Source organism: Ursus maritimus, unplaced genomic scaffold (assembly GCF_017311325.1).
Source record: "Ursus maritimus isolate PB19 unplaced genomic scaffold, ASM1731132v1 scaffold_26, whole genome shotgun sequence".
NCBI classification, from domain to species: domain Eukaryota; kingdom Metazoa; phylum Chordata; class Mammalia; order Carnivora; family Ursidae; genus Ursus; species Ursus maritimus.
In genome coordinates, this window is record NW_024425119.1 from 11002931 (window position 1) to 11029747 (window position 26817).

General features: G+C 40.6%; 1 protein-coding gene across 3 annotated transcripts; it reads right to left on the reverse strand.

The window, feature by feature from the left end:
• Positions 1-1830: 1830 nt before the first annotated feature.
• Positions 1831-26494, reverse strand: YBX3 (Y-box binding protein 3). Of its 3 annotated transcripts, XM_040642163.1 has the most exons (11): positions 26241-26492; positions 26045-26174; positions 22214-22277; positions 21130-21163; positions 18590-18679; positions 15730-15852; positions 11885-12088; positions 6466-6563; positions 4569-4740; positions 3837-3936; positions 1831-2397 (listed from the first exon to the last, which is right to left on the reverse strand). In XM_040642163.1, the coding sequence occupies exons 1-10, from the start codon at positions 26301-26303 to the stop codon at positions 3871-3873; spliced, it is 1044 nt and encodes a 347-aa protein (XP_040498097.1). In that variant the 5' UTR covers positions 26304-26492; the 3' UTR covers positions 1831-2397; positions 3837-3870. The 3 variants fall into 3 exon arrangements, with proteins under 3 accessions (XP_040498097.1, XP_040498096.1, XP_040498098.1); XM_040642162.1 differs by having other exon boundaries at positions 26045-26494; XM_040642164.1 differs by lacking the exon at positions 11885-12088 and having other exon boundaries at positions 26045-26487.
• Positions 26495-26817: the final 323 nt, after the last annotated feature.

Genomic DNA, 26817 nt, shown 5'->3' on the forward strand with positions numbered 1-26817 from the left:
CCCATAACGCCGGGATCACGCCCTGAGCCGAAGGCAGACGCTTAATCGCTGTGCCACCCAGGCACCCCTATAATCGCAATTTTTAAAAAATTCTACATAGCCGGTAAGAGGGCTGACAAAATTACAGATAGCTGTACAGTTGAAATGCTGTGCAGACAGTACAAATGATGAGAGGACTCTACCTACACTCGATAATGGGACAACAGTAAAGATAATTACATGGGCAAAAATGTCAGTGCCAAGTGTGTAGTGTTAAGACATTTAAAAAATGTTCAAAAGACTCCACAATAAAATTGTTTAAAATGAGCAGGAAAGGTGGGGGGCAGTTAGAATACCAGCAGAGCAGTAAATTTACCATAGAATTTTAAAAACAGGTCTATCTAATGTTTGTTTTTAGAACAACAATTAAAATCCCTTCCCCCTCCCTGAATTGCATCAGTTTGCCAAACACACACACACACACACACACACACACACACACACACACACGAACGTAAAAAAATTTGAAATTTTTTTTTTTTAAAACATACTACCTGGTTGCCTTGAGGGAATCAGAACTAAGATGACATTTCTTCATAAACTACTTTATACCTTTGAATATTTTTGCCTTGTGCAAAAACCCAACTTTGATTTTTTTTGAACTTGCAAGGCAATACGAGTTTCTTGAACCTCCGCTTTCCCTCGCTTGCCATTTCTTTTTTTTTTTTTTTAAAGATTTTATTTATTCGACAGGATAGAGACAGCCAGCTAGAGAGGGAACACAAGCAGGGGGAGTGGGAGAGGAAGAAGCAGGCTCATAGCGGAGGAGCCTGATGTGGGGCTCGATCCCATAACGCCGGGATCACGCCCTGAGCCGAAGGCAGACGCTTAACCGCTGTGCCACCCAGGCGCCCCTCGCTTGCCATTTCTTAAATAGGCCAGCACGCACGTTCCCTGCCTGCAGTCTTTTCATCTGGTGTCTCTGCCTGGAATGTTCTTCTCTCTAAATATTCAAATGGTTATTTATCTCACACCTCATGAATCCATTTACATACTGTTATCATTTAGAGATCGCCCCCCTCATTTAAAATAAAGGTACCTCTTAAAATTATTCCAATCTTTATCCTTCCTACCATGTTTTTCTTTTATAATATTTATTACCATCTGACATTAAATTTCACATTTGTTTAGTTATTCTCGATATTGACTCACTAAAATGCAAGCTCAGTGGGACTACATAGAGTCTCTTGTTGGTTTGTTCCCTCCTAGCTGCCAGAATAATGCTTGGCACAGACCTAGGCTAAACATGCATCTGATTTAAAGGACAAATAAATCTGAAAGGTGCAGTGTATCTGAAAAGTAACTACATAGCACTGACGTATACTGTAACATTTCTCAATCTGAGGGCACCATCTTCCCTGGGGGAAGAAATTTCTAGTGCAGTTGGAAAGGGGCCCCTCTTCCTCTTTTCTGAAAACACATGTAAACATAGAACACGGCAGTTGGTGTTGAAAACCTCAGGCTGCAAGTTCAAGAAGGTCAGAACTCTTAACTCCTTCATTTATATAAAGAAAACTGTTCATCGAAATGCCATCACGTCACCTCAACGAGTATTACTCAAGAGATACAGAGTACCAAACGAAGCATGCCTACTGCGGAACTCAGACAAGACTTGTTCATTCCCAGCACCTTCCAAGAGGAATCCCATGGTCTCGAGCTCATACGCCTACATTTATCAAACAACACTAATGCACCTTTACATTTGGTTCTGAGTTTACGATTATGTGAGTAAAGTGGTGTGAAAAGGCAAAACATATGCTAAGATAGGAAAACATACTCCAGTCATACACCTTTTCCTTTCAAGGGTAAAAATTTTATTTTTGAGGAACTTCGTACTGCACCTTTTTAAAGAGTTACATAAGAAAGCAAAAATGTCATCCTCCCCTCATCCTAGAAATAAATAAGAAGGGCATAAAATTTCTTTTTAAATGACGACACTTGGAAGTTTAGCACCAGCATCCAAAATGAACAAAAAAGGAAAAAAAAGCATTTACTATATATTTCAGATTTCTTTGGTTGGGGTTCTCCCCATGCGGTATTAATATTTCTTCTTTCAATTCATATTACCAAAACAGTAAAAACCAGGAAAAAAATATAAACCTAGTAGTTGCTGAAACTGGGGAGGTTGCTCTCTTGTCTTTTGTGCAGGCATTCCCGGGATCTCAGCTTGCTAGAAAAATTGGCTGACGTTGTCCTTTGTAGTTGTCCGTTTCATAAAGAATAATAGTAAACATTCTAATGTCCACATCTTGGTTATCAGTCTTCCACATTATTGCTTGGATGTTTCTTTGGTGTTGGTTAAGGTCACGGTCTGCTTTATGTTTTATTTTTTTCATGGTCATTAATTCTTTAGGTCACCTGGAAAAAAATTAAAACCAAACTTAGAGTGACAAAATGACCAAGAGTTAAACAATAAAAAGGCAAAAATGTACTTCAAAAAACAGTATTTCAGAAGTTCTTAACAAAATTTATCCTTGCATCTATAAATTTGTAAACTATACATTTAATAAAATGTTTTTTATAAACCAGAACATTCAGTATGTGGTAGTAAAAATTTTATAAAACTATATAAAAGAAAATTACCATCATGAAGCCTTTTCAAATAAATGATACTACAGCATCACTAATTCTTCATAATCATTTTAGTGGCTGTACAATATTTCCCAGCATGAATATCCCCCCAAATTGAGCCCTTTCCCAATATTAGATTATAGGTAGTAGAAATATGTGTTTCCCTGTATTTTGGATTATTTCCTTAGAAGACCTAGAAATAATGTTACTAAGTAGAAGGTTACAGCCAAATGACGAGCACAATTCTGAGTCAGTTAATGCAAGCAAACTTAAATAGGGAGTTTAATTCTGATATATTGTCCACGAAACCCAGAGATAAAATACAATATTCCCAGCACGGCATATGTCTACCTGACAGAAGGCTGTGAGTTCAACAATCTTTTTTAACTAAAAGCTAATTCTTTATTTAATGAAAAGGGCAACAACCAAGAAATACTCCAAAATTAAGTCCCAGGAGTTTCTAGGTAAAAAACCCAGAATGAAAACAACTAGGACTTCTAAATTCCTCTAAGAGTGGCTCTACAGTTGGGTCAGTCTTTCTAGTTATATTTCTACCTACATCAAGTTTCCAAGGTCTTCACCAACAAGAAAGCAGGAAATATCAATAAAGACAGCAAACTGACCTTTACTGAGAGGCTGCGCTTTACCACGCCCTGGTCAAGCACTGCATACCTGTTCTCTCCTTACATCTCCACAACAACCCTAGTGAGTCAGTCTAGTTGGTAGCCCTGTTTTATCAGCAGCAGACATTGCTGCGCTAGAGGATAAACAAGCCGCTCGGTACCAGCCAGCAAATGAGCAGCAGACCCTATACTGAGTACATAAGCCTCTCTGCTCTCACACATTATACTGCACCACCTCAAAATAAAGTATGCTGGTTATCGAAGGGAAGAAAAAAACTCTCTTAAATTTATTCTGTAGACCAATCTTGTTCAAACTGGCCACTAGGTGTCACAAAAGCAAAACTTCCAAAGTTTTCTTTAGAGGTATTAGTATTAAAAATTGTCTAGAAAAAAAATTTGACTATTATTAACTGTCAGAATGTTTACGCCCCCAAAAACCTAGCAAAATGAGGGCAAATCCCGTATTTAACCACTAAAACTACTCTTTCTCCAGAATCCTAAAGGAAGATGAGGGGTCGGCCCAGAGGAACCACAGGACTAGTTCAGGCCAGAAGTCAACAATACTTACAAGAAAATATCCCCTCAAGCCTTGGGAGCTCTTACCTGGTGATGGTGATGGTGCCTGGGGAGCCTGGTGTTACTCAGCACTGCTCTGCTCGGTGGCCGGAGCGGGGTTCTCAGATGGCACTTCGCCTGCCTTGGTCTAAAACATGAAACAAAACCACAAATCAGAAATTAGTCAAACCAGATGACGATGGAAAGTTCAAGATGAAAATGTCTCAAAAGTTGGAATCTTGCTGCTTATGAAGGTAAATCACTGTGCAAAATTAACTATTCTTGAGGAGTCAAAAATTAGTACCACAGAAGAAAGGCCCATAAACGGCAACTGAACACCACCACTCGCCATAACAAGTCTCTGATACCCAATTGCTTTCAATACATGCTTTAGAGAGGCTCCTCTCTAAATGCTGTCCTTTGTTCAGAGAACCCTAAACATTTCAATTCTGAATCTCCACTAGTATGCGTAATTCTTTCAGAGAATGGTAATTAGTTGAATTCAAATATTTGCTTTGTGTTATGTATAGGGCATTGTCTCTCTCCGTAATATATATTACATAGATATAGGTCTTAAGCAAAATATATTAAAAATATATTATCATTTATAAATATATAGTGTTAAATATAATATAAATGTTATTATAAATAACAGTTCATATAAACTGCTATAAATTGTCAGTTACCAGGTTATCAAACCACTCTTAGGATGCAATACTAAATAGGGTCTGAATGATTAAGGATGATGTGGCAACATCCCCTTCTGCTGTCTGAATTTACCTCTTTGCCATCTTGTGAAGGAGCATTAGGAGGACGGGGGCGACGCCGATAGTTGTACGGGCGCCGGTACCCACGGCGAGCAGATGGCTGGTTTGGACCATTGGCTGCTTGTTGGTTCTCTTTATCTTCAGCCTCGCCAACAGCTGGGGCAGGTCGGGGGCGAGGAGGGCCTCTAGAGCAGAGAACACGAAAGAAAAGAGCACAAGTACAACAGGACAGGGGGCCTCGAGAATAATCTTTATTTTTTAAGATTAAGTCAAGTGATCAGTCTTTATTGCTAGAATTATACACAGGCTAATGCAGCAAATAGAATAGAGATTTTTGTGGAAAAACCCTATTTTTTCCACTATTTTCCCTCTTCATCTGAATACCTATTTGTAGGACACATACCACGATCCTGCCAGGCACTTGACAGGCACCGAGGATAGCAAGATTTAAAAAGAAAAGTGGTGCCTGGTATCTGCTCTCCTTGAACAGTTTAGTGGAGACTGGGGGATTAAACACGGGGGAAACTAACATTACTACGGGCCAGAGCCTGTGCTGGCATGTTTTTGTGTTAAATATTTCATTTCAGTGCTAATTCTGGGAGTTGGGTTTATAGCGAGAAAACCAAGAGTAGTGTAGAGAGGATAAGTATTTGAACCATAGAGAATGCTTTTTTTTTTTTTTTTTGACAGAGAGAGACTGCCAGCGAGAGAGGGAACACAAGCAGGGGGAGTGGGAGAGGAAGCAGGCTCCTAGCGGAGGAGCCTGACATAGGACTCGATCCCAGAACGCCGGGATCACGCCCTGAGCCAAAGGCAGACGCTTAACGACTGCACCACCCAGGCACCCCGGGAATGCTGCTTTTTATAGGTCGACAAAAGTCAAATATAATTTTCCCAAGATCACGCAGCCAGGGACTGACAGAGCTGGAACCTACATATACCACTGTCTCCTTTCTGTTTTCGTTAAGACATTTCTATGAAGTCTTGTATTTTTGAAAGTCCTTAGTGATTAATCATTAGGAGTGATTATGTCTAAAACTGGAATGAATGTTGTGAGGAAAAAGGACACAGAGTGGTACAAATCCTTTCCCAAAATAACAGACTTACTCTCTTTTCAATAAACCCGTAATGCCAAACCTCAAGGTGGTATACTTTTTTCACTTACATCAAGGACCAGGGAGAGGAACAGGAAGGCTTATGATATAAAGAGCTTTAAAAGGCTCTTAAGGAGTCTAGCCCAATTCAGACTTCACTAGGGATAAAGCACAAATAACCTACCCCTTCACTAATATGAACATCACTGGTAGTAATAATGTATCATGTTTACTGAGGGCCTACTATACCAGGTACCATTATCTTAGATTCATCAGTACTTTAAAAAATTGTAAATTATTCTTTAATGTCCATCTTAGAGACCTAGTAACTGAATCTGAAGTGTCCAGGAACCTCCGAAAGGAGACACAGGTACAAGGTGGGAATCTTAACACAATCTGATCTGTAGCCTGACTTAACACCCACACTGCCTTCGTTATCAGAATTCAGTATCCCAAATACTTTCTTGGCGCTCACTTCTTCCTCCATTTGTAGCTCTACCACTGAATTACCCATCAATTAATTTACTGTTTATTTCATTAAATATAATAAAAAAAATTAAGTATTAATTCATACCATATGAAAGTTAACAAATACAAATAATAGTTTGGTGTAGAGATACCTAAATATTTTGTTGGGTAGGGGGGAAATGTCCCACAGCCATCTGAAAGCATACTGCAGAGTTCCCCCAAAACTTAGGATGCAGCCACTTCTTCTAATTACATTATAGATCCATGAAACAGGCCCACAACAGTCTCATCCACTATACTGCTGCTCCCAAGTACTTCAATTGGTCATTAGTGAAAAATGTCACATACCTCCGGTACCTTGGGCGGTAAGTTGGATTTCGATGAACCGGTCCCTGAAGTTGTGCCCCCTCTGGGACTCCCTCCTTTATCTCTCCAATCTCACCAGCCTACAAGAAGGCAGTGAGAGCTGAAAATGAATGTCATACTACCAGATAACAGAGACACAGAGCCCACAGTTGCATTCAGAATTTTTAAGTAAAAAGATGCTTCATTATAAAGCCAAGAACCGTCAAGTTTAACAGTGAACAGTTTACTGATTTAGATCTTCACGAACGATAGCAAAGAAAAACTCATTTCCACTACAACAGTCTCTTGCCTATCACAGAGCTCCTTATTTTATAATACTAACCTAACATTTTGAAGTGTCCCACTCATCCATTAACAAAAAAAAAAACCCTACATTGTAAAAGGAAATACAATGATACACTACATTTGAGCAATAAGAATCTTCACTTTTCAAACTCAGACCCACTGATTCTACACAAACGGGTATCCCTTCAACCGTTAATGGTTTCTACATTCAAAGGTTTTCCCACACCTCTTAACTACAGCTTCACCTCTGATTTCTTCCTTTCACCTCTTTGCATTATTTTAGTATAACCTTTAAAAAATAATAAAATTACACTTTCTTGATGGTAACTTTAAGTTGGGGGTATAAAATTCATTTATTGTGAAACTTCCAGAGAAAGAAATGACTAAAAACTAATAAGAAAACCCACGAGACATCTCTGAAATTCTTTAATAGAGCCACATCTCAACTTTCTTTTTCTCAACACTAACATCCCTCACTTCTCCCTATTTCACTAAGAGAAGAGAAGCAGGCAGCAGAGAATTTCCCTGTTCTTTCACTCTAAGATCTGCCCACATACCTGCGTTTGCTGTACTCTTCCCCTCTCTCCTAACCCTTGGTAAGCGGTTCACGCTCAAATCCAAAGCCAACTCCTCTCTCACCTCCTCGAACACTTTGACTCACTATCCCTCCTCCCCTTCACTGTATAATTTTCCCTCTTCTCTATACCCTCATTTCTATCCAGGCATATAAACTGGCTGAAATATCCCCATCCTCTGCAATGCTTAAAAAATCACAAGCTTACAGAAAAGTTGGAAGTACAGACCCTAATCCTCAGGCCCCATTCAAGCTTCACCAGTTGTTCCAATAATGTCCTTGACAGCAAGAAGACCCATGCAGAACACACACCGAATTTAGCTCTTTGCCTGGAACAGTTCTTCGATCTTTACTTGATTTTCATGACCTTGACACTTTTAAAGATTATAGGCCAGTTATTTTATCCAGTTTGGGGCTGTTTGGTGTTTCCTCATGATTTAGCTTATGCATCCTTGGCAGAAAAGCCACAGAAGTCACACTGCATTCTTCTCATTGCATCCTGTTGGACGGCACATGGTTTCAATTTGTACCGTTACTGACAATGTTCACTTTCAGACGTAGTTAAGGTGGTATCTACCAAGGCTGCTCCGCTGCAGATTTACTCTTTCCCTCTTTGAAATTAATGAGGATTTTGAGAAGTATTTTCAAAGTCTGTAAATATTTCCCTCCTCACCAAATTCTCAATATATTCATTTATGTATTTATATCTGTACAGACTCATGGTTTTCTATTTTATTCAATGAGTTATAATCTGTTACTATCATTACTGGCCAACGGGAACCCTTTCAAGCTGGCTCGTGTCCCTCTGATATGTCTCCAACATTCTTTGAGTACTTTCTTGCTTTTTGGCACAACAAGATGTTCCGGGCTCATATTGTACTTTCTCTGGCCCAGCTCTGAAATCAGCCATTTCTCCAAGAGAGCTTCTTTTTATTGGAGCATGGTATTTAGAAATGAAAAATTGGGGACCAGGTATGCTCAATGTTTTCAGGCCACTTCTATAGACATAAATAAGACGCACATATGCTAATATGTATCTATACATATGCAGTATGATTACACATATACATGTTGTGTATGGGGGTGTGAATGTATAGCACATTTGACTTGCCCCTCCATAATGGCTTTAGGAGTAAGTTGTTGGGGAGGGAAGGGTTAGGGAGGCCAGGAGAGAACTCACTAAATGTCAAAACAAAATCAAAACAAACAAAAACCTTGCCCTGACGCCATATCCTCCTCCAGCTACTGCCCCATTTCTTTGAGTTTCTCTATAGACATACATATAAAAGAAAACCACCACCACCACCACTACCACAGAAACCTCAAGGGAGAATATAATACCTTTTCTTCCCCACGCTTTGCTCTCTTAAATTCATTCTAACCAGACTTTTGCCCTTACCAGGCCACTAACCTCCAAGTTACCAAACCCAGTATCAATTCTCAGCCCAACTTCCTCTGCTTAACAGCATTTAACAGCATTTCCTTCTTGAAATATGTTCTATCTGGTCCTTCTTCATCTTCCTCATCTTGCATTGTCAGTCTGCCCCAGGACTCAGTCTTAGGATCAATTTTCAAGCTACATTCATCTTGTAGTTAATCCCATCCTGCACCAGGGCTTTTACTATGTCCTTATGACTCCAAAGTTCCACCTAGTTTTATTCTGCCCCCTCACCCCCCACCCCGCCCCCGATTCCCTTGGGCCTCTGTCCCTGCCATTCCCTCTGCCATTCCTGGCCTTTCCCAGTACCTGAAAGATTTTCATTTAGGTCTCTTCTCAAATATGACCCCAAAATACGACTTTGTCAACCACCTTATCTAAAATGACACCTTCCTAACTCAAGCCATGGTCTCCCTCTCGACTATGCTTTATTTTTCTGCCTACTTCACATCTCCATTTGGAGGCAAAATTTAATGTGGGGAGGGGGAGAGATCTCCAGATGATTTCCACCTTTCCCCCAAACCCGATCTTTCTTCTGTCTTACTGTATTTGTTTAAATCAAAAACCACAGAGGTATCCTTTATCCTCACACCACATATTCACTCCATTATCAAATGCCATCACTTCTGGGTTTAAAACATTTTCTAAATCTGGCCACTTAGCACACCTCCAGTGCTAGCATTCTCATCCACGCCATGACCAGCTCTGCACGGGGAGATTACAGCAGCTGGTCTCCCTACTTCCACTCCTGCCTCCTGTGGTCTAGCTTCCATAAATAGTCCCATGAGCTCTTAAATATGTATCCTCCCTGTTTATATCCCTTTACTGGCTTTTGGTCACATTCAGAGCAGGTGAGCAGTCCTTATCAGTCTACCAGGCAGGCTGGATCTGCTCTAAGATACGGCCCTAATCTCATCTCCGGCCCCTTGCAGCCGCGCTCACAGCTGTCCCAATCATACCAGCCTCCCTTTAGTGCTCTGAACAAGCCAAGCTGCTTCTTCCCTAGGAACTTTGATTCACAAAAAGCAAACAGAAACAGCAATTAATATATATGAAGGATTAGAATTTACTCGAATCGGAAGATGGGAAGAGCATCGGCAGAGACTGAGTTTAAATCAAGCTCTACAACTTCCTGCCCACGCAACCTTAGGTAAAAGTTGCCAGTTTTTAAAAATATTCAAATCTCTTCATTTGTCACAACACCAACAAAAATATGGAAACCACTGCCAATTTTATAAAGCTACAGGAAGACTGAATGAGCATTGATTTCAAACATCTGCCACTTGGTCAATGCCAAATAATTTATACTCCCTTTTCTCTATCATATACTTCTTTTCTCAAAGACTCAAATAGTTGCTATTAGCTCAGTAACCAGTTCTACTTAATTCCCAAGTGAAAATTAAATTAAAATTAACCTAGAATATTATCTTTAAAAAAATATAAGTCATTTGGTCACTGATGTATCATGCTATATATGTCCTTTGTATATAAGGGAAATACTATTGTCCTGTATATTATCATTTTTTCCCTGTTGTGTCCAATAAATTTCAGTATTTAGTAGAAAATATTTGCAAAGACTTTTCTATTTGACCTCAATAATTTTAACATCCTAGAGATCTCCCTATACTTTTAAGCCATTACACTGACAACCTTGAAGTAGCCTACCTGCATGAAAGAGTTTCAGGGGTTTTCATTTGATGCTGTTGATTGCCTTAAGCAGATTTCTTTAGTCAATGAACATCCAAACATGGTATGTATTAGAAAGATTGTAAGGAAAAAATGTAGAAGGAACCTAAGGACAGCTTTTATTTCATATATGGAAAGGGTAAGAGATTCAGCTCAAGTTAAAACAACTATGTGCAATTATCAGAATAGGCATACATTTCTCAAAATTAGTTTTCAAACAGCCTTGTGCAAATGCTGCTCTACATAGCACTGAGGAATCATTTTGCACTGAACCTTCAATTCCTAAGATGAAATATAATTTATTTTAAAAACATAGAAAAAAGAATCTTCATGTTCACAAAAAAATGATACATACGGACGTGCTAAATACTAAGAAAGATTATTTCAGGAAAGTACAACTAATGCCCTAAAAATAAATGTGTATTACAATCTCACTGACTCTTCCTGTTCTCATTTCCTAGAAGCCCTGAGTGCTGCCCTAAAGAAACCTACTATGCCTCATGGACCCAATCTCTCCATATATGCAAGTCTACTTGTTATTTTTAGCACATTCGTCAGGGACAGCTGTTAAAGAGTGGAAGAGAAATAACAAGAAGCAATGTAGAAAGAACACAGTCATGCATGACAGGATAGGAGATGGGTAGCAAAGAACAGACTGAACATAGTGTTCAGTCAAAACACTTAGTGGAAAAACAGAAAACAAAAACCAAGGACACGAAGAGGAAAGAGTTATAGCTAGTGATAACAAAGATGATATCCTGTCCCGTCTTCCAAGTTTCCTGGGAACTGTGAAGTTGGTACAAGTTTATTAATTAAAGGTCAAGTTCACAATAACTGTATCAGTATTTCTCAGTAAAAAAGGAGAAAAACTAATCAACAATCTCCATGTCTACATTAGGTTTTCTTAACAATTAACTCCATCTCATAAAAATGAAGGACTTTATAAAGATTTTATCTATCCTGAGGCAGCGTGCTAAAATAAAATCTTCACCCTTGATTTAATCATCATAAATCCATGGAAGAGGTACCTTATTATCCCCCATTTAATGGATGAGGATTAAATTGGTTTCCTTGAAAGCTCACAGATTCAAGTCGCAGAGACAAGATTCAAATCCAGGTCTGCTGACTTCAGAGTTCAAGCTCTTAATGCATAACCATCTGTCGCTCTAAACTATACGCTAGTCACCAGGGTGCCTGCCCAATTACAGGCATGGACGCTGTGGTTATGCTTTTGGTAGTTACTGGAATGCCTGCTCTGAAAAAAGCACCCTAAAGGCCTTGCCTCAGCCTTTGTAGCATCAGGAAGCCACAAGCAAGGTTTGATTCCCGGCGGCTGGTGTTGGAGGAGGAGGAAGAGGAGGCAGAGGAAGGACGGAGGGGTGAGGACTGCTGAAGACAAGTCCCAGGTGCAATTTTACCTGCATTCTGTTGGGATGGGGAAAGACCCGTGAGCGACGGTCAAAGGTCTGTCCCACGTGGTAAGGCGGGAAGCGCCTCCGGTACTGAGGGCGATACTGGGGGCGGCGCAGCTGACTCCGGGCCCCAGAGAACTGCCCGTCAGTGGCAGGGGGCTCAAATCCTTCACTGCTGCCGCTCCCTTCCTCCTCCTCCTCCCCAGCGTACTAGCAAGCAAAGAAACAGAGATTCAGAAGAAGTTTCAGCAAGGACAGAACCAAAGACTACCGCTTAGGATGAGTATCACCAAAAGAAAAAAAAAATCTCCCCAAAAAGAGTAATTCCTTCTATTATACAGACAAAATGCACTTAACCCAGGTTATCATGTGATTACCGGGGATAAACTACATTAAGATCAAAGTAGATTTGTGCAGATAAAATATCAAGAAGCAGAAAAGCAAGAGCAATCAATCTGTAATGAATTCAGTAGTCATCTAATTAGAATTGGTGACTGCCTGTTGATCAACCACCCAAAAAAACCAACTACAAGGTTGGTACTAGTTAGCTCCACCAAATGTGTATCTCCCAAATTTGCCACCCACTGGGGCGAAGTCAGGACAAACCAAGAACAAAAATACTTTGTGGTGTTCTGAACGGGTTTGTCCCTAGCCGGCCTTCTAGCAGCAGTCTCACAGTGTGCACAGGGTCTCCGAAAACCTTTCCCAGTGCGGGTGGGTACTGAATTCAAACATTCTCGTAACACTACTAAGACACTTATTTGCCTTTTCCCCTCTTATTCTCTCATGGGTATGTGGAGGGGCGCCAAAAAGCTACAGTGACATATAGCCTCTTAGCTGACTAACTGCAGAATGAGATATGAAAATCCAGCTGGCTTCTCTTAAACCAAATATCATAGATTTGCAAAAATATAAAGCAACATCACTCTTCTCAATTTAAAAACATAGTTTTCATTAAAAATGTTATTTATATTTATGTGTAATGAGCTTATTTTAAATCAATTAAATATCTTTTAAACGGCTGCTCTGATTGTTAACATAATATTAACAGATATACACACACATAAACAAAAACTCTGGGATTGTCGATAACATTTAAGCATATAATGGGTCCAACCAAAAAGTTTGAGAACCACTGACTTATGGCATGATTCTCTTCATATGTTTTGAAATAAAGTTTTAATTGCAGTTTTATTGTAGTAAGTAACAGATACAGGCAGTTTCTAAATATAGGCCTTATTAACGAAGGAAACTATGGACCTTATTTTTTTCCCTATATTTAAGCTACCACATCACATACTAATACTTTATATTAAAAAAACAAACAGCCAAACATCCCTCAAAGAATTTATTTCAAATCTTAAAGGACATAGATCTGCAAATGCCAAAGGAGCCAAGAGAAGTAACTATAGTTTTAAAAAATGAATAAATTAAAAACTAATAAAATAATGACCCATTTCTTTTGGAGGTGAGGATATTTAAGATTTAGAACCCTCCAGAACCAACCACATGGGCAACTAAATTTCCAAAGAGGAGACGTTTCAACTATGGCCTCAACTAGTCTAATTTCAGAAAAATCAAGCCATCTTACACTTCATAAAACCTGAATGACACAATGTCTGACTATATAAAAACATACCAGCATAGAAAATACATACAAAATAGTGTGAGACTGCATAAATTATTCTTCTTATTAGGCTTTTCTGCATCTTTTTTGAGTTTTATACAGCCAAATCTTTCATTAAGAGTTTTATAAAATAAGAATAATGGCACTGCCATTGCCAGACATGCTCTTTCCAGCTAAGGAGAAAAGTCTTTAAAGTAAAATTTCTTGGGACATCTGGGTGGAATTTCTTGAGACACCTGGGTGGCTAAGTTGGTTAAGTGTCTGCCTTCGGCCCAGGTTATGATCTCCAGGTCCTAGGATCATGACACACACCAGGCTCCTTGCTCAGTGGGGAGCTTCTCCCTTTGCCTGCCACTCCCCTGCTTGTACATTTACTCTCTCTCTGATAAGTAAATAAAATCTTTAAAAAAACAGAAGAGAAAAGAAAAATTTCTCACTAAAGTTTTTCTACCACTTTTACTTCTGAATTAACCTAGTAATCAAAATACAGTTGGCCCTTGAACCATGTGAAGGTTAGGGTTGCCAACCCCCATGTAGTCAAAAATCCATGTATAACTTTTACTTCCCAAAAACTTAACTGACGGCCTGTGGTTGCCTGGAAGCCTAATGATAACACACAGTCAATTAACACCCACTTTATGTGGTATATATATATATATATGATATTGTATATTCTTACAGTAAAGTAAGCTATGGGAAAGATAATGTTTTTAAGAAAATAATAAGGGAAATACATTTACATTACTGTACTGTGTTCACCAAAAAAATCTGCAGGTAAGTGGACCCACACAATTCAAACACGTGTATTCCAAGGGTCAACTGCCATCAAAACTAGAGTTCTGTGAATTCTGATGAACTTGACAAAGTTAACTTGATATAATAAATGTTATAGTAGCTCATTCCTACTCCCCACCCCCTGAGCAGGTTTTTATTAAAAATCGAGTAGGATAAGCAAACTATGGGTAAGAAAATAACAGAACTAGGGGAGGGGGTGGGGAGAATGGGTGAAATAGATGATGGGGATTAAGGGGTGCACTGTGTTGAGCCCTGGGTGATGTATGGGAGTGTTGAATTACTGTATTATACACCTGAAACTTATATAACACTGTATGTTAACTAACTGGAATTAGAAACTTAAAAAAAAAAAAGTAAAATAGAGACCAGTAAAATAAAAAAAAAAGAGAAAAGAAAAATACAGAAAGAGAAAAATAAAATGTCAACTGGTATCTGATAAAAACCAATTTGGGCAGGTGTTAAGATGACAGAATGAAGAGGGAAAGCATTAAGGTAAGCAGAAAGATATAAACCTAGTAAAGCTTAGGGATAAATCATTCTCATTCTGCAGACATTTTATTCTGGTGAGATTTTTCAAAAGGCTTCCTTGGATAATATACACAGCCACAATCTAGTGCTCACAGAGCATCTTTAGTTTTATTCTATAGCGCCAATCCCAAGTACTAATTCTAGAAACACCAAAAAAAAAAGACTCAAATTGAATGGGATCCTCATGACCACAAATGAATGCGCTTCTTTTTGGATGCCTTGAGAGTACTTTAAATTGAGCCTTCTAGGTAAGCGGCAGACCCTTGTAAACCCTTTCACCTGGACTGGTACCAATCTAAAGAACTAAAAATCTGGAGAATTACTTACTGCTTCTTTACTTTAAAACAATGGGAAAATGCTATGCTAAATAAAATAGTTACTTAGTCAAGGCAAATTAATATTTCTGTGGTCAATAGTGTTTTTTGCCTATTCCCCAGCTATTCTTCATTCTCCCTTGCCAACCAAACACATTTTCTTAGAGGTCAACAGTGCTAGTGCCAAGAGATGAACAACAGCTTTATACCAATCATGGAAATCCCATTCCCCTTTGCCAGTGAATGCCACATGACTAGGTTCTGGCCAGATAAAAGAGCCAAAAAAAGAGAAAGCCCTTTTGACAACCCTAGCACAGCCTATCTTAATTAAGCCTTCTTGTTAAAAGATAATTGTCTGTTACTTGCAGCCAAATTCGTACAAACTGATACAACTTCTGAATGGCAAGTGTCCAAAGAGACCTTTGGCTATGGAAAAATGCTGGGTACAAAAAATTTCCCATCCAAAAAAAAAAAAAAAATCATTTTGTGCTTCCAAGAGAAGATACATCTATCTGCTCCAAGTATGTATACTTAACTTTAGATGTGAGAATTTTTTCAATCACTGTTTAGGAAGAGAGACAACATACATTACGGGGAGGTCCACGGCGTCTGCCATAGTAGCCACGTCTGAAACGGCGCCGATCAGCAGCATAACGGCTCCCTTCTACAGGAACTCCATCTGGTCCAGTCACATTGGCTGCTTCTGCACCCTGAGAAAGAAAACAAAGACGGCCTCAAAATTAAAAAGAGCTGAACTAATCCCCCCCCCCAAAAGAAACAGCCTTGGACAGTCAGAATGTTAAAGACTGGCAGAATGTACTCACATTTCCTATCGCGATCTCAAAAACACACCCAGGTATTAATAAGGTGAGCAAGATGCTTGGTGTACTGAATAAAAGGCCGTTTCTTTGCTCACACAACCTAAACTTTTCCTTCTTGTTTGGTTATACTATGTACAAGAGCAGGATGTACCTCTTTAAAAACATAAACTGGTAAATATAATGCGATTATAAAAGAAATAATGCTAGACCAGGAAGAATGTTCCTCAGTGGAAAATAACTGAGACGTTATCTTAGAATAATGTTGAAACTGGATGCTTGGGTGGCTCAGTCAGTTAAGCGTCTGCCTTCAGCTCGGGTCATGATCCCAGGGTCTTGGGACTGAGCCCTGAGTCAGGCTCAGCAGGGAGCCTACTTCTCCCTCTCTGCCCCTCACCCTGCCTCCTGTGCGCGCATGCGCGCGCTCTCTCTCTCTCTCTCTTTCTGTGTCTCAAATAAATAAGACCTTTATTTAAAAACGGAAAAAAAGAAAAATATTGAAACCTGTATGATTCTAAAAGGCAATAAGAGAATAGTTATTCACGGGCTCAAGTGGGTCTGTCCAGCACAGGTGTTGTGAGGGGAAACTTCTCCCATCTTGGCAGCAACAGAAAAGAAGGGTCCTTGATTTAGCAAGACATAGCTTCCACAAATGTAGTACCACTTTAGACCTTCTTATTATCCTTGAAACAGACTTAGCGTTCTTATTCTCATATGGACAGATAAAATAATGCTTCAAAAATATAAAAAATTCAGACGAGATTCAAGAATCTATTTCACATTCTACATCAATTTGTAAAACCTCAAGTTCTGAAAACATATAGAGGTAAAAATAACCTGGCAACACAAAATTTTCAGGGTTCAATGGGATAACAGAAACCATAACAGGTCAGCATTTGCTGGCAGATGATTTGAAACTCCAGGAGATTTCTAAGACATCCTAGGGAACACATCGGTAAAAAAATGATTTAAATTTCTATATTAAATGCAGTAATTTTTCCTCTTTTAACAGAACAGCTTGAGAGCTATTAAGAATGTGGACCATGGAATGCTGCGTATGTGGAAAGAGCACATACACAGTCGTTAACTAGGCACTCACTCAGTTTATAATTCAGCTACCACAATTAGCTACCATGGCAACTGTACCATATATAGTTTTAAAATGTTTTTATTCTTATTCTAGATTGTTTTACGATATCTATAACAGATTATCGATTAAAAACACAAAGGACATTATTAATATTGGAACAAATATATAATAGTATAAAAAAAGCTCTGTAGATAAATTTCAACATAATCCATTAGCTTCTTGTATTATTCTTCATCTGAACAAACTTGTTACACAGTCTGCGAAGATACCTCTGACTTTTCAAAATCCAAGCCAAAGAGAAAACACAGTGATTATGTTAAATCTGAATCTTTTTTGGGGTGCCTGCATAGCTCAGTTGGTCAAGAGTCTGACTCTTGATTTTGGCTCAGGACACAATATCAGGGTTATGAGACTGAGCCCAGCAATGGGCTTCACGCTCAGCAGGGAGTCTCTGCTTGAGAATGCATGCTCTCTCTCTCTCTCCCCCAAATAAATAAATAAATAAATAAATAAATAAATAAATCTTTTTTAAAAGATCTGAATCTTCTTAGGGTGCCTGGGTGGCTCAGTCAGTTAAGCATGTGCCTTTGGCTCAGGTCACCATCCCAGGTCCTAGGATCAAACCCAGTATCAGGCTCCCAGCTCAGTGGGGAGTTTGCTTCTCCCTCTCTGTGTGCACATGCATACTCTCTCTCTAATAAATAAATAAATCTTCTAAAAAAATTTTTTTGAATCTTCTTTTGTTGAGGTTAAAACATTCTTTAATGTGTATTATTTGTGGAGAAGTGCTTACAAATCACAGCACGGAAATTTTATGCTTATAAAAAAGAAATCTTGGGGCGCCTGGGTGGCACAGCGGTTAGGTGTCTGCCTTCGGCTCAGGGCGTGATCCCGGCGTTGTGGGATCGAGCCCCACATTGGGCTCCTCCACAATGAGCCTGCTTCTTCCTTTCCCACTCCCCCTGCTTGTGTTCCCTCTCTCGCTGGCTGTCTCTATCTCTGTCAAGTAAATAAAATCTTAAAAAAAAAAAAAATTAAAAAACAATTAAAAAAATAAAAAAGAAATCTTTTTCTCCAAAGTAAATTTTATCTATTTTTAATATTATGAAAGTTATGGGTGCCTGGCCGGCTCAGCTGGTAAAGCATGCAACTCTAGACCTTGGGATCGTGAGTTCAAGCCCCATGTTGGGTACAGAGATTACTTTTAAAAAATACTATAAAAGTTAAATTTTAATCTACACCTGAATATATATTTAGTACCAAAAAGAATATCTCCTTTAAGTTTTGAAAAATTAGCTTCTCCCTCCATAATTGAACAGTGTTCATCATTTATTACATGAGAAATTAAAATGCCCTTTTGTAACAAGTCAAAGCATGTTTATAATGATATTCAACGATCAAAAATTTTCTACTGAAAAGTCACTTCTTCCTGTCAAAAATCCAAAGTAACGTTAATTCAAAAGGGGCTAAGACACCGTTTATTATGCAAGAAAACCATGTGCCTGCATGCTTTGATACCCAACCACAACATTCTCTCACCTTCTCTCCTTCGACCACATCAAACTCTACCGTTTCTCCGTCTCCTACACTGCGCAGGTATTTCCGTGGGTTGTTCTTCTTGATGGCAGTCTGTCGAGAGAACAGAAAATTCTAAATGAAGTAAACCTCAATATTGGCCACAGATTTCGCCTTTCAAGTTTATTGTGTATATTATTACTTCTTAAAATTATCATTCTCCCACTAACCTGGATCTCCAAAACATACAAAAAACACTATAAAACTACGTTGCACGCTATTTTTTCATTCTATCTTTTGAAATTCTTCTTGATGGGTGGGTTAAACACAATGTTGAGTTACTACACACTTCTGTTACAGCGTCATGATATTGGATACTATTAGTTCCCTCAAACTTAAGCATCTAAGATTCAGACTGAACCTCCTCCATCAGTGGTGGGGGGGGTGGGGGGGAATGCCTTCATGAAGTCTTATGTAAACACACAAATACACATTTCAGGTAGAGAAGTTTCTATAGACAAGAGAAACTGCTAACCTCAAGAGGAATTGCAAAATATATGAAGGAGAGGAGGGATGAAGAAGAATAGAAAAAAGGAATTTAAAAATGCCAGAGGGATAAATATTTTCTGATCGAATACACAAAATTACTTCACGAATGAAACATTACTGATAATCATAATCTGGCCTCTTCCCCATATCCCCCCATTTTATGGATAAGAAAACATGAGGCTGGTCAGTGATTTAGCTGAAGACCTAAAGATACAGCCTGGTGGGGAAAGTAAAGGGGGAGTGGGTAGGGGAAATTCATATCCCTGCACTGTATCTATATTTATTCAGAATTTTCCCCATCACACCATTCATATCTCACTCATCCCTACACATTCCCCGATGATGCATTAAAAGGTTAATGAGGATGTTATGCTGCATGAGACACCAGCACCCAAATACCTGCCCATGAAAAGGCCTCCCTTTCTCAGGCAGTGGAAGGGAGAAAATAATTTCTGCAATGAATTCCCATTTCTTTAGTTGGTATCTCTAAATAGTTAAAGGGGCTCCGAGTTTCTGTGGAACTAGGTCAACCTTATTTTATAAAGCGATTAGGCATGTGTAATCCAGCCCTTCCCTTACTCTGAGTGGGAGGGAGGAGGGAAAAAAATGAGCCAATAGGGCAGAGACCTCACCCACAGAGGAAGAAAGGCAGCTCAGGACAGGATATATGCACCCGCAGTTAGAACATTCAGCCATTCCAAAAACAGCCCCTCCCTGCCGGCTCGTTCCCTTTTTCCTGTTAAACTGGGCAGACCTCAACACATTGAGGTGACTCACCACACAACCTCATGGGGGCTGGAATCAGGTCATATACTTGCAGGCTAATGATGCTGGCGACCAGTACAGAAACTTGGGAGGTCCTTTTACTGGAGCAGTCACCAAACACAGAGTTCTTTACCCAAAAGGTCTATTAACTTCTAGGTATTACAAGCAACACTTTCTTTCAGTCTGTTATGACTTTAAAAGTCATTGTATCTCAACAACGACAGCAAAAAATCTATTCAGGTTATCTAGGTACAACTGATATATATCCAGTCAAGCAGAAATGTCAACAAGAGAAACCACAACCAGAGAGCTTAATCTTAGATATCGCCAGCTCCAGTCACCACACCCACCTCAAATTCAGACAACCCTGAACAGAAGGAAACTAAAACATAGACAACCAGATGCTTGACAGAGCCCTGCAGGTAAATGCACTGGTGTGAGTACCTGGCTCTATACTTTCTTATTATATACTAAAAGCTCCCCCACATATTTGAGGCAATGCACTGAAAATTAAATATACAAAAAGAACAAGGGGGGGCACTTCTTCTTTTAACCAATATTGCAAAACAAGTCCAGGATACACAATGGAATAAATAGCATCCCAGGCCAGGAATGTAGAGAAAGACAGACACCAGTAGCAGAGAAGCCTGCATTCCCCATATTTTACCCATTTTCTACATTTCCTTCGAATCCAAGGGAATGTGGACCTTTTGACCTGGACATGTGCTAACCATGCCTCATCTTAAGAGGAGTGAGGACTATCCTGGGAATTGGGGAGTTTTCTCATGACTTGGATACACACACTCTAACCATCTGCTTCACTGTGCTTTATTTACCTCCAGTCAGAATTACTCTGGTAGAAGGGCTTGAACCAAGACCCACCCAGGCAAAAGCCAGTTCCAGCCAAACACTAAGGAGGAACCATAAAGTCAGGAAAATAAGATGCTAACATGGAAACAAAATTTTGTGAAGGCCTCAAAGGCTTTAAAAATCAGAAACTGGTCTGATTATTACTCCGTTTGAATATTACTACAAACATAAAAACAAAAAACAGTTAATATGATGGGACAGAAGAGTTTATCTGCCAATCTTAAAATGTGGAAGTGAGCTCCCTTACAAAAATAAAAATCACACTAAGAATTTAGAGTAGAATAATAGTTTATAGGACTTCATTTTGGAAAAGAGACAACAGCAGACTACAGACATCCCTCTCCTCACGTAGCAAATATAACATTTATTACCCCTCTTACCTGATGTACAAATACATCTTCTTTGGTGTCATTTCTGTTGGGAGACAAAAAGTTCACAAATAAAAGTACTAGGTATATGGAAAAACTTAAAAGAACAGATGTTTTTATGAGTTTAGATCCCACGACTTTAAAAAGACAATATAAATTTTTGTTTATCCTCTCAACTTAATTCAGATGCCTGGAATCAGTCCTTGTGAAAAACTTCCAAACCTGCAACACACCGGTCTTATTCCTCCTTATTACCGGAGTGCTTCGATCCAAGTGTACACATTCTACAGAAACATCCCTTCCTTCTCATCTCCTCCTAAATCACGTGGAATGTAATCAGAGCCCGAGATTTCCCTCCCAGTAAAAGCAAAGCAAGACAGTTAAAAGGACAGGGCACAGCTGTGAACTAGGCTCTCCTTACACTGAAACCTAAAACAGCACCCCCCCATCCTTCCTGCCCTAACTCACCCCCCACCCCACCAAATCAGATAAGGAAGAAATTAAGAAATTTCTTAAGGGGGGAGGTGAGGGCATAGAAAATGGCAATATCATGTAAAAACATCATCATACTCCCAACAGCCTGCAGTTGTGTTCTCGTTTTTATATGGTTAGAAGTTACCTTCATTTAAAGAAAACACTACACTTTCTACACAGGACTTGGGCCAGACCTGGGTTACAGATCCAGCTCAATTACTCACTAGTTGTGTGACCTTAGGAAAGTTGCTTAACCAGTCTAAGACTCCATTTCTCCATCTGTGAAATTACGGATATGGTTCCAATTATTCTAAGGCCCTTCCCATTTCTCATTTATCTCCTTCACCTTTTTTCTTTTAACGACTGAATTTTATAAAATACGTGATTTATCAGTATTCTGGAAGTGCGTTTTAATTAATATTTAATAACCAGTAGCTTAGAAATGAGAATGTTGACAGTGCTTACAAATCTTAAAACTTACTCCAGTTATCAATTAAAAACAAAACAAAACAAAACAAAACTTACATAAGCCATTTAAAAAATATGGTAAAGGATTTATAAACTACTGGTGCCGCAAAAGTAAGCATGCATTTAAAACATGTACAGAGATACACACACATACCGATTTATAAATCCATATCCATTTCTGACGTTGAACCATTTGACAGTGCCAAGGACTTTGGTGGCTAAAATAAGATTAAGCAGATAAATTAGTATCTGACCTACAAAGAGATAAAGCTCGTATCACTAAGGTCTTGATAGCATTATATAAAGTCTAAAGATACCTGAGGAAACCATTAAAGGCTTAATTCTAAAATATATTCGGAAAAGAAAATGGAGCAAGGGAAGACATCACAGGAAAGTACTTTTCAGAAGACTAAACCTCTTTTCCTGTTAAACTTTTCAGTAAAGTCATAAGATACAGAGTGGTCCTAAGTTTATACAATTCTGCAATAATTAAAATTGGGAAACACTGTTTAAGGAAAAAAACAAAAATACTCTTTAAAATCAAAGTTTAAATGCTGAAAAATTTTCTAAGAGCAAAAGAAAGGTCACAGTGAAAAAGAAGGTAGGTAGATGAACAAGGTTAGGTACCAATGACCCTAACACATCACTTTCACACTTTAACATAAAAGGCAAACTTTGGTAAGTGATACCTAGCTCCTGCAAAGCTACTGTTTTGTAGCTAATCTACAAAGACATAAAGTAACTTGTCTAGTTGCCAGATGGGGGCCTATCAGAGGAGTCAAGAGTAATAATAGAACTGATGCTGTCTCGATCCCAGTCTGTACTCACCACCGAGACATGATGTAACAGGCCTTTCCAAACCATAGTGATGAATTTGGGCTTCTGTTTCATTGTTTACCCTACTCTCTGCAGTTGGTGAGAGTCAAACTCAGCATTTTTTACAAAATCCCCCTCTTTAACCTGATTGTCTCGACTTTCCATCATGAGTAGGACGATTTCTGTACAACACCAGACTTCAACAGAATTCAAGAGAAGGAATATAAACAAATAATATGGTCATATAACTTGTACTTCAGAGATTTATATGTCAGCCATCAAGCATGACTTGAGAAGACTCCTTTGAATCAATTGTGAATGCTAAATTCAGAACCTCTAGGAAATGCCTACATCTAAATTCAGGAAATACATAAAGCAATTACCAAGACTCAATGAAACAGGAAATATGACAATAAGAGTACAGTTTATAAAAAAAAAAAAAAACAGCTTAGTAGAGAATGAAAGTAACAGCATTAATCCATGATACATAGTTGATAATTTCCAAGGATAGACAATAAGAATTCAGTTTTTAAATTCAAGACTAAAATAGTAATTAGCACTTGCTTTATTGTGGGCAGATGCTGTCCACAGTTTTGCTATATTGATATGCTTAAGGAAGGACTTTAGCTCTCTTTGTAAAAAGAAAAAAAAAAAAAGAACAACTCATTATGCCTCCAAAGTCATTCAGCCCACCACTGACAGGGCAATTTCCAGCTCTATGTCCAAGTAACAACCATCTCTCCAGTTAAGAGACTGAACCATTGGAATCTTCCGTTTTAGGCCATTCTAATTAGAGCAACAGGTCAAGGAAGAAAAAAAAAAAACATGTACTAGATCTAAATATACACAGAAGAGGCTTATTTTTGATGAATCATATGTTTTTAAGTCACACATTATTTCAAATGACAGGCTTTTTGTGCCTCCTCTCATTTGCCCCAAAATTAATGACCTGGGAAAATATAAAGATAGGAACTCTTTGATTCATTTTCATATAGTTAATGTCTAGCACTGTCAAAGGAACAATCTTGATTAGAAAGGCGACGCTAATATAATAGGAAAAAAGATGAAATTTTCAAGTCTAACTTCAATCCAGGCTGAAGGCCATTTTTACTTCCCAAAATAGTTTTTTAAAATGTCCTAATTCCACAAATATACCCAACAATGTCACAGGATTGAACATTCATGCACCCTCTTGCTTTAAAACTGTAAACTCATTCACATACACAGAGGAAGTGGGGGTACAGAGAAAGACCATATGGCTTCCAGGATGTTTATCAGGAGAGTTTTCTTTCACTCAGGTAAGCTACTTTCTCTGGCCTATGGCTATCCACTGAAGTTAAAGATTGTTCGCAGGAACTAGAATGGGAGAATCCAAAACCAGAATTGCATTTCAGTCAGCACTGTGCCTGGCACATTTTAGGCACCCATGTGTTTGCCTGGCAAAGGGAACGAGATGGCAGAACACACTGGACAGGGACAAACAGTGTCGAAATGTCATGTAGAAGGCTGTCCTTCATTTTAAGAGTTGGAGTTACAGTGGAAAGATGAAAGACCTCCAGAACCATCACCTGGGATGTGGTAGAGGCTTAACAGCAGCTGGTGGTTAAGAAAAGTTAATTTATCTGTTCCTTTCATCTTTAAAGATATTTGCTTCAGCTTCAAATCCAGCAGTTTAGATCCAGAAGGGTGCAAGGATCAAGTGAAAACCTGCAAACCTTCCTGTATACAAAAACAAGTTACAAATATTAAGAATATACCTTAACACTGCCTTGGATAACCCAAGGCTGGCTCTCTCGGGCATTTTGCATGGAAGTGTTCCCAGAAACGCCTGTTGGAAACACTACCGCAATACAACAGTGACTAGACTGAAGTAACTTTTAGTCCAGCAAAATGAGGGCAATTTTGTTTCTTAACCTACACAGGTTACATTTAGCATGTTGTCCCCCAGTAACTGAGTAAAAGCCCTGGAAAAAAACAGGACTCTCAAGGGGGGCAACACGGAATTTTATTACACTTGGAATTTTATGACACTTTCTTCACGTTATTCCTTCAATTTTCTAGGCAAGGCTCAGAGAGATCAAACACGCCCCACCCAAAACACTGGAAATTGCTATGAAGCACCCTACACCATCTCCTAACTTTCCTGTTTAAAAAAAGAGAGTGAATGACATAGGCACACACCCTTCAGAGAGTTTATTCACCACCCACCTGCTTTGTAAACCCGCTTAAAGTCTCACACAGGGCGTTAGTTCAGCCGGGAGAACGCTGAAACAGGCGACAAAACCAACAATGACCACAGAAACCCTTTCTACTGCTCTGCCCACCAACCTGAACGTCTCATCTTCACCATCTGTTTTCCTAAGTTACAAGTCCCAAGATAAGGATGTTTTGAACAAACGTCATACCCACCCTATCGACCAAGTTTTTTCAGCTGCTGCACCAAGCGCATTCCCACAGTCCGGGAAGAAGACAACGCGTAAGCGACTGGTAAACACTGAATGGTTCTTTGCAGCAGTGGGCAGAGGGGGGGGGGAGGGAGGGAGGGAGGACGTGGGACCGAGACCCAAGTTTCCCGGAGAGGATTGCAACACCTCTTAGCCGGCATGTGGCCGACAGAAGCATGGCGTCTTTCCCGTGCCCATGTGGGAAGGGCGTCCGGGACAGACACCTGAGCCTTCTCAGCAAGAAGCCTTTCCACCTTGCCCTCCCTGTGCCCCTAGCCCCCACTCTTCCCCGAAGGAAATCCTCCCCTCACCCAGATCCCAGGCGAGGACTCCACAGTCCCCGTCCCACGTGTCTGTCCCTCCCCTACATCCATCCCTACCCTGGGTCCCCCCTCCCAGACCGTCGCTCCTTTCCTCTTTGGACCAAGGGATTTGCCACTACGGGATGTGTGACAGTATCCGCACCTAGGTGACAAAAGTTAAGACCCCAACTTGCTGGCCCAGGACCAGCAGAGGCGCGCAGGGGGCAGCCAGGAGCGCAGGGCGCCGCGCGCTCATCCGGGAGCCTCTGCAGGGCGGCCGGGCTTCGGCCGCAGGCTCTGGGGACGCGTCCTGTCACTCTGCCGCCCCGGTGGGACCTGCAGCGGGAGCTGCCCCCACGTGCTCGGCCGCCCGCGGCCGCCGCCCCACTCCGAGCAGCCCCCACCCTCCGCGGCCTGACTCACCGAGAACTTTTTTCTCCGCGTCTTCACTGCCGGCGGGGGCTGAAGAGGCGGGGGCCGCGGTGCCGGTGGCTGCGGGGGCCGCGTCCCCACCGGGGTTTCCTGCGACGAGGGCGGCGGGCGCCGGGGCCGCGGCCTGGGACGCGCCGCTGCCCACGGGGCTCTTGGGCGCGGGGTCCTGGGGGGCCGCGGCGGCCGCCTCCGCCGGAGCCTGCGGGAGGGTGGTGGTGGTGGTGGTGGTGGCCTCGCCCGCCTCGCTCATGCCGCCTCCTCTGCTCTCACTCGGGCACCTCGGTGGCGGTTGGTCGGCGGTTAGCGCGGCTGGTGGTCGCGGCGGCCGGGGCTCGCTCTCGGGGAGGCCGGTGCGGATCTCGCGGCGCAGGCGGCGGCGGCCGAGGTGGGGTCTCGCGGCGGAGGCGGCTCGAGCTCTCGGGCTGCGCGCTCGCTCTTGGGCTCCTCGCTCGATCTTACTGCCCCAAAAATGGCCCCGCACAAGTTTTTCTAGGCGGCGCACCGGCCGGGGAGGGAAGGGCGGGCGAGGGAAGAGGGTGGGGAAAGTTGGCTTCAGAGTTGGGCACGACTCTCATTAGCATTTAAAGGCGCCCGATGCCCTTTCCAAGCCACTAATCCGTCCGGGAGTGGAGCGCAGAGGCCGGGCTGGAGAGTCGAGGGAAGCGAGGGTAACTCTGAGCTTTGCATTGCAGTTCGGACTTTGCTGAGCAGCAGGCGCCGCTGGCCCTTTGTTGGAGCGGGGCCACGGGGCTCCTTCCTCGAGA

What these genes read in the sequence shown, in the direction of transcription:
- YBX3 (XM_040642162.1), bottom strand. Translation starts at nt 26,303, where the DNA reads ATGAGCGAGGCGGGCGAGGCCACCACCACCACCACCACCACCCTCCCG. An exon ending in AAGATGTATTTGTACATCAG is followed by an intron (nt 18,680 to 21,129) that starts GTAAGAGGGGTA and finishes TTCTCTCGACAG; the next exon opens with ACTGCCATCAAGAAGAACAA. An exon ending in ATGTGGTCGAAGGAGAGAAG is followed by an intron (nt 15,853 to 18,589) that starts GTGAGAGAATGT and finishes TTTCTTTCTCAG; the next exon opens with GGTGCAGAAGCAGCCAATGT.